Source organism: Teleopsis dalmanni, chromosome 1 (assembly GCF_002237135.1).
Source record: "Teleopsis dalmanni isolate 2A chromosome 1, ASM223713v2, whole genome shotgun sequence".
In the NCBI taxonomy this organism is placed as follows: Eukaryota; Metazoa; Arthropoda; class Insecta; order Diptera; family Diopsidae; genus Teleopsis; species Teleopsis dalmanni.
Window position 1 is genome coordinate 76,232,428 of NC_051846.1, and position 8,313 is coordinate 76,240,740.

An 8,313-nucleotide genomic window follows, 5' to 3' on the forward strand; every position below is an offset into this window, starting at 1 on the left:
GGAAACATAGAAGAATTTTTCTCCTAATGCCTATTGATCACAATTAGTCTCTTGCTGATAATATGATTATTATTAGAAGGAACAATGATAAACCTTGATCTAAAAAATCTTTTGTTTCACATTTAGAGAGATTCTACTGATCCTACTCAGACACAAAATAATTTAATGATAAACCTTAAAATAAACCCTTTGTCAGAATATTAATAATAGATTACACAATGGCGATCTATGAAATCTATTGTGTTATGCCTAAAAAAGTCTTCCCATCTAATTCAGACACAAAGCTAATAATAACTATTAGCAAAAACCTAACAACTCGGATACCGATTAAGACTAATGATAAACATTATAGTGGTCAGTCTACATTTTTAGAATAAAAAATGGCACACCGCAGCAAATGAAATATAATGTATTGCGCATAGAAAAGGTTTACCAATTTTACTCAAATACAGATAAATAAATACAGATGCAATACAATACAATACAGATAATAAATGTAACAATATCTTTGGATGATGACTCCATTCTAATTACAATAAACAATGTTAAACTACGGTTTATGGCTAGCAATAAGTCTGTTGTACTACTCTTTTGATAGTGTTAACCGACGTTTGGTCGTCGGGATGAATATATAGCTTTGAAATGTAACCTACTTGCTTCAGGAATCTTTCGATATAGGCTGATTTCAAATGGCACAAAGCCATACTCTCATATTGCCAATATCCCAAACGACCCTTCTTCCTCTCACTCTATCTTCATTCACTCGCATCTTAACCCATATATATATTTAATTCCTTTCATGGTTTCTTGGTCTATATTATTATCAAATAATAGGCTATGAATGCACCCCGACCTGAAAGATCTATTGTGCGTCTAAAACTCCTACTAAAACAATTCTAGATTATTTATAAATCTCGTAATTGCTGTGGGCTAATAATCCCTCGATTTAGGATTCCAAACCTCTTTCGACTAAATGAAACTGTGACTAATTAATTTCTAATGAATGACAAATATTTTAATAATTTGTTAGAAAAATGTAATATTAAATTTTTTTAAAAATTTCCGTTGGTTGTATATATTTAATAATGTTATTTGAGAGACACATTTATGCATATTTATATAATTATTTAAATATTTAATAAAAAATGAACGTTTAGATTTATGCAGAGTAAATGTTATATGTAAATTTGATCACCAATTTAATTATTGGCATTTTATAAGAGAATTTTTTATACAAAAACAATGCAATATGAAATGTTTTTATTTCTAAAATGCATATTTTAAGTTTATTTACTAGTTTTAATAAAAATAGAAAATGATAGAAAAAAAACCCAAACATCGTGACAGATAAACTTCTTTGGAAACAACAAGTCAAGGCAAACCGTAAAGCCGTAAAGGGAAGCTTGCTATTTCCGTTTATGTGCATATATTTTTTTTTTTTTAAATTAGTTAAATTATTCAAAACTGCTCAACCCAGTATGAAAACATCTTAAGTGAGTGGTTGGATGATTCATGTGCAAAAGTAAACAAGCTCAAGTACAATGACAGAACTAATTTCCATTAGTTACTTTTTTATATAACCCACTTTTAGAATATTAATATTCACTTCACTTAATTAATTAGTTACAAATTAAAAATAATAATTTATAATAAATATTCTCACCTCTTTAAAATCGTATTGAGTTCCTTAGTATTCAAAGCTGAACGTTGACAAATGATGCAATGAAGGCAGCACGGAAGCATCAGTAATCGATGAAGGCATAACAAAATTTAATTTTTATGCAAATGAACTCAAAACACTGACATCATTTAAAGGCCAGAACTCCGTCAATTAAAACTAATTTTTTTTTTAAATCTTGTTAATATATTTTCTTTTTGTTCACTAAAATAATAATAAAATTTTAAATAAAAACATATTGTATAACGAAAATTATGAATATTTACCCGTAGTTCGTCAATTAATAGGGCAATAAACTGCGTTGCAACGCAAACAACAACAAAAATTGACAGCGACTCCGCAAGCCAAGAAGTTCGAAGTTCTTTACGATTTTTTTCTCTTCTCGTTTTTTTCTTAAGCAAACACTTTTATGTGCATTTATTTTTACTACGCGTAATCACAACCAAATATTTTTATATTTATTCTTGAAAAGCACTGTTTATAATATATTTTTTTCTATTCAATAACTTATATTTAAAAATAATACTTTTTATCTTTAAGAAAATTTACTTAATTAAACAAGAAAACGCAACTAAAACGCAACACACGAAGAAGCTCTATGAAAAGTGGAACATAAACAACGCTACTAACCGCAATAAGAATGAGAGATTAAAGGGAAAATCCAAAACAGCTGCATATGACAGCGCGGCGCAGTGTTGTAAAATGTAAAAACGAGAAATGAAGCACAACATTGGTCTAAGGTCGTGTGCGAGTTAGGCTAAGTTGATGCTAAACCAAATGGGAGATTTTTTGGGATTTTTTGCACTGCACACATTTTGCCATTTATCAACACGTATCGACACATCAATACATTATCGACACAACTTAGAATTTCCCTCATTTAGAACGCAACTTAGCCTAACTCGCACACGACCTAAAATAAGCAAAACCTGATGATACGTTTAGGCCGTGTGCGAGTAAATTGAGGTAAACTAAATTGAAATGTTCTAGGAATTTCTTGTAAATATTTATTTATTTATTGCATTTATTTATTATTTTTGATTAAAAGTAACCAAATTTATTTATTTATTTAGTTATTAATAATCTTAAAAAATTTTCACAATAAAACACCTAATTCACCTAATAGTTATCTAATTAACTGTATTCGAAATTCTGGTAAATACCAACATCGCTGTCATACCAATGTAATTTACTATTTCCCTCAATTTACCATCAATTTATTCGAACTCGCACACGGCCTTAAAAGTATCAGCGTTTTCGATTGGTAAATCTAAGCTAAATTTTTTAAACGAGATTAACTTTATGGACGTGTGCGAGTTAGGCTAAATTAATGCTAAACCAAATGGGAGATTTTTTGGAATTGTTTGCACTGCACACATTTAGCCATTTATCAACACGTATCGACACATCACCACATTATCGGCACAACTTAGAATTTCCCTCATTTAGAACGCAACTTAGCCTAACTCGCAGACGACCTAAATGCCATATTCTTTTTTGATTGGTAAATTTGTATAACACTTGAGAATAATGTATAACATTCAATATTAATTTATAACCTCTAGAAATTTTGCCAGAGTAGCAAAATTATACTATGCTTGTCCAAATTTCCTTAATTTCGTTAAAATGAAATTAAGTTTATTTTAGAAAGTGTTCATACTGCTCCAATTTAAGAAAATCATATTTTTTTGTTTACAAATCGAATATTAAAAATTACATGCTCGAAACACTATTTGTACCTGTGAAATTTTAAAAGTTGATTGTCATAACTATAAAAGATGGCATTCGGTAGTTTTATTAGTTTTAGTGAATTTTAGGTGTGTAGATTATTATTTTTCACTCCATTTTAAATTAATAACAGTTACAGTTTTTTCTCTTTATTCAAATTTGAAAACTTGCATTACTTTCATATTTTCTCCGTTTTATTAAAGTCAGCTGTTTTTAAACATAAATGTCACTTTTTTGTTATCTCAACCTATCTTTTGCTTAAAAATAATGCCATTTTCCTTAAATTCGTTCTAACCTTAAATTTTGTATGAAGAAAACAACTTAATTTCGCTGAAACGAAAACGATATGAAAATGTTGCGAAAATAAGTTGTGTCTGAACATAGTATAACACTCGACATATTTTACCACAGTAGAAAAATTACACTGAAATTAACAGCTGTTTTATATGACCACAAATAAAGTGTGGTTTAACGTGTGCAAGTTAGGCTAAGTTGAAGCTAAACCCCAAATGGAAGATTTTTTGCGATTTTTTTGCACTGCACACATTTAGCTATTTATCAACAAGTAACGGCACATCACTACATTATCGGCACAACTTAGAAATTCCCTCATTTAGAACGCAACTTAGCCTAACTCGCACACGACCTAAATAGTAAGTCTGAAGACACATCTTAACCAGAATTAAGGCTTATTAAAAATATTATTAATTCTTTTGTGAAAAATTATAAAATGGATAATATATAATTTTAAATTTAAAAAGTGTCTTTTGAGATATTAACTTATTATTTTTCACTTACTGCAATAAATAGAAATAGAAATTGTGACATAAAAAAGCGATGCAAAAAGAAATATACAGTAAGCAATTATTTAAATGCTTTTTGAAATGTGTTCCAAATATATTTTGTCACTGTTCTTTTCATTATTTAAACAAAAGAACAAAATAACCGAAAAAGTAAAACATCTTATATCACGTTTTCACTGGCTTCGTTAGACAAGTAACTTACTTGAGATTCGAGTAATTCAAACAATTTCAAGTAAATTAACTGGTCTAACGAAGCCAATGGAAACATACTATCTAAACCTCTTTATATATTTCATATATTATAAAAACATCGTAATGTTTATTATTTTTTTTTTTTTCATTTTATTATAATAAACTTACAGGAAAATTTAAAGCGTTATAACACGATATTCAGAAATATGTAAATGTACTTGCAAATTTACATACAAATATTTATATTAATATATAATGATAAGATAATAATCATGAAATTGTTTCTAGTATCGCTAATGAATGTCTTTTATATATTATGCATAATAAATGAAATAATAAACAATTTATACCAAATTCTAATGGAAATAAATTTTGTTTACATTTATTTGTTTATTTACCAACACTGTTTATAATGTCTGCTATGAAAATTTCATCAGCCGCATTCGCTGACGAAACTGCAACGTCGACTTTTACTCGTGGTTCTGTTGGTTAATTGTAAAAAAGGTACATTCACTTATTTCATTATTTTTATGTATGAATTAACAATATTTGAAGTTTAAGTAAAGATTATTTATGTCATTTCAGGTGATTAAAGCGCTTTTAAAATTACGCGCTACAACTTTAACGGCTAGAAAATTCAAACAAAATTGGCTACTAGAAGCTTCCAGTTGGAACGGACTTCATTACACTCACATTCCCTATAAATCATTTAGTGGTTCACATAATCCGTTACTAACAAAATCAGCTGTTAAAAAGTCAGATACATCACCTGCACCGCAAAGTGTTTGGGGTTCAAAGAAAACTAAACGTAAAGTGAGGTTACAAACGTTTAATCCAATGAGTAATCCAGAAATAGAAGTGCAATTGGCACCATTGCGTCAAAAGGTGCTCGAACAAGGTAATCTGGTACGCGAACTGAAAGCGAAAGGTGCACCTGAATTAGATGTAAAAAAAGCCGTTGCTGAACTTAAAATACGTAAGAAAACTTTGGAAGATCGTGAATTGGAACTAACACCAAATGTAGTTACTTTTGATCGTTCGAAAATGGAAGATTTACTGAAGCGGCGCTTCTTTTATGATCAAAGTTTTGCAATTTACGGTGGCATAACTGGTCAATATGATTTTGGTCCTATGGGTTGTGCTTTAAAATCCAATATATTAAGTTTATGGAGACAATTTTTCAGTTTAGAAGAGCAAATGCTTGAAGTTGATTGCTCAATTCTCACACCTGAACCTGTTCTAAAAGCATCTGGACATGTTGATCGTTTTGCAGATTTAATGGTGAAGGATACTAAAACCGGAGAATGCTTTCGTCTAGATCATTTAATTAAGAATGCACTGGAGAAGTTATCAAAAGAGAAGAACGCGACTGCGGAACTGAAAGCTGAATGTGAAGATAGCGTCATAAAATTAGATGGCATGAACAAGGAGGAAATGGCTGCAGTGCTACAAAAATACAACATGAAATCACCGCTCACTGGAAATGATTTGACAGAACCAATTGAGTTTAACTTAATGTTTGCCACACAAATTGGTCCTACAGGTTTAGTTAAAGGTTTCTTAAGACCAGAAACGGCGCAAGGTATTTTTGTGAACTTCAAACGACTACTGGAATTCAACCAAGGCAAATTGCCTTTTGCTGTGGCACAAATAGGTAATTCATTCCGTAATGAAATTTCCCCACGTTCCGGTTTAATACGTGTACGTGAATTTACCATGGCTGAAATCGAACATTTCTGTGATCCAACACAAAAGGATCATCCTAAATTTGAGAATGTAAGCTCGACGCTAATGACGCTTTACTCTGCCTGCAATCAAATGGACGGCAAATCTGCGCAGCAGTTAACAATAGGCGAAGCCGTGAAAAGTGGACTTGTGGCTAACGAAACGCTCGGTTACTACATGGCACGTATACATCAATTTGCTGTAGCGATTGGCATTAAGCAAGAGTGCATGCGATTCCGTCAGCATATGAACAATGAAATGGCGCATTACGCTTGTGACTGCTGGGATGCCGAATTTCTTACAAGTTATGGTTGGGTAGAGTGCGTTGGTTGCGCTGATCGTTCCGCTTACGACTTGAGTCAGCACATGGCCGCCACAGGTGTACGTTTGGTAGCAGAAAAACGCTTGCCTGCACCGAAAACTATTGAAGTTTCCGAAATTGTAGCCAACAAACAAGCGCTAGGCAAAACATTCAAAAAGGATGCCAAGCTAATTACTGACGCCTTAGCTAAGTTAACATTAGATGATATTAAAACTGTCGAACAGGATTTGACCACAAAGAACGAATATGTGCTGAACGTAGCATCAGCGAATGAATTCAAACTTACGCCAGACACAATCAGCGTGAAGCATACCACAAAAACTGTGCACGTTGAGGAAATCATACCTAGTGTGGTGGAACCATCTTTTGGTATTGGACGTATTATGTATGCACTCTTGGAACAAAATTTCCAATGCCGTGAGGGTGATGAACAGCGTTGTTACTTTACACTGCCTTCTGTGATTGCGCCACTGAAATGCTCAATTTTGCCTCTATCGAATAATGCAGAATTCAATCCCTTTATACGACAACTCTCAGCCAGTTTAACAAAAGCAGAGCTTTCACACAAAGTTGATGATTCAAGTGGTTCAATAGGACGTCGGTACGCACGTACTGATGAAATTGCGATACCATTTGGTATTACAATTGATTTCGACACGTTGAAGGCTCCACATACTGTTACTCTAAGAGATCGTAACACCATGAAGCAGGTACGCATCAGTATTGATGAAGTTATAGATGTCGTTAAGGATTTGTCCACTGGTAAAGTGCAGTGGAGCGAAATTTTGGAGAAATTCCCAGTATTCGAACAACAGGAAGCGACCAAATAAGCACATTCTCGAAATTTTTAAAAAATCTCTTGATATAAAAGCAAGACAGAGCCATAAAAGTTCGATTTTATAAAGGAAAAAATACAGAAAAAGCATATATGAAACAAAATTGGTAAAAAGCAACGCAAGACATTTCACCACAAAACATTTTGTTTTTGATATTCGTTATTTTAAATTAAAATTTTTACATTACAATTATGTTATTTATATATTATTGCATTTAAGTAAAGAAACCGCTTACCTATAAAAACTGCTTTCAATTAATTCTTTTTTAATTGGCCTTAATAAATTCTGATAAGAGCTAGAGGTAAGTTATCGAAAAAAAAACGCACTTGCTGCAATTAAGCTGACTACTTAAAAGTTAGTTACTTGCACTAAATTACTTATTTCAAAAATAAATTATTTGTTTTTGTTATAATGCAAAGAGTTGATTAAATTTTTATTTAAATTCAAAACAACTTTTTAAATTTCCGTTTAACTTTCGATTTTACTGCAATCGCGTACCGGCAAAACTGAGGGATGAAGTTAATTTGTGGAATGTATCAGGCAGCTGTGGCGAAGAACAGTGTTGCATTTATATATAAAACATTAAATTTGTGGATACTGTCTTGCCTACACTTTTCACGTATGAATAAAAAGTAATATTTAAATTTTGCTATGGCGTTTGGTGTTTTTTATTTAGTAATGAGTTTAGCCGGTCATTATTATCATTATAACACGATATCCTTAAAATTATTTCATTCTAAAAATTCGCATTAAATTAATTTTATACACAATTTAAGTCTTTCCATACTAGAATGAAATAAGTCTCTTAAATAAACTCGCTGAATTCGTGTAAAATAAAATTATTGCATTTTAATCGTAATAAATATAGTTTTATGATTTAAAAATATTAAACAAATTCATATACATATACATTATCATAATTTATATTATAATAAATTTGATTTATTAAAATAAGGGCATTCATTGTCCTGTAAATACTGTTGTTTATAAAAAACTTTTTGTATAAGTTACGGTATGTATTATATCTTC

At 31.1% G+C, this 8,313-nt stretch overlaps 1 protein-coding gene and 1 long non-coding RNA gene across 3 annotated transcripts; one reads left to right on the top strand and one right to left on the bottom strand.

Annotated features, from left to right (window-relative positions):
• Positions 1 to 1,851: 1,851 nt before the first annotated feature.
• On the bottom strand, positions 1,852 to 2,154 carry LOC119673527. The gene is made up of 2 exons (XR_005252068.1): positions 1,945 to 2,154; positions 1,852 to 1,882 (listed from the first exon to the last, which is right to left on the bottom strand). It is a non-coding gene; the product is annotated as an uncharacterized LOC119673527 (long non-coding RNA).
• A 2,660-nt stretch (positions 2,155 to 4,814) lies between these two features.
• On the top strand, positions 4,815 to 7,432 carry LOC119668397 (glycine--tRNA ligase-like). 2 transcript variants are annotated; one of them, XR_005251485.1, is made up of 2 exons: positions 4,815 to 4,905; positions 4,987 to 5,032. XR_005251485.1 is itself a non-coding variant. In XM_038077885.1 (2 exons), exon 2 carries the CDS (start codon positions 4,975 to 4,977, stop codon positions 7,276 to 7,278), a length of 2,304 nt encoding a protein of 767 aa, XP_037933813.1. In that variant the 5' UTR covers positions 4,830 to 4,905; positions 4,968 to 4,974; the 3' UTR covers positions 7,279 to 7,432. The 2 variants fall into 2 exon arrangements, 1 of the variants encoding a protein (XP_037933813.1); XM_038077885.1 differs by having other exon boundaries at positions 4,830 to 4,905; positions 4,968 to 7,432.
• The last annotated feature ends 881 nt before the right edge of the window (positions 7,433 to 8,313 follow it).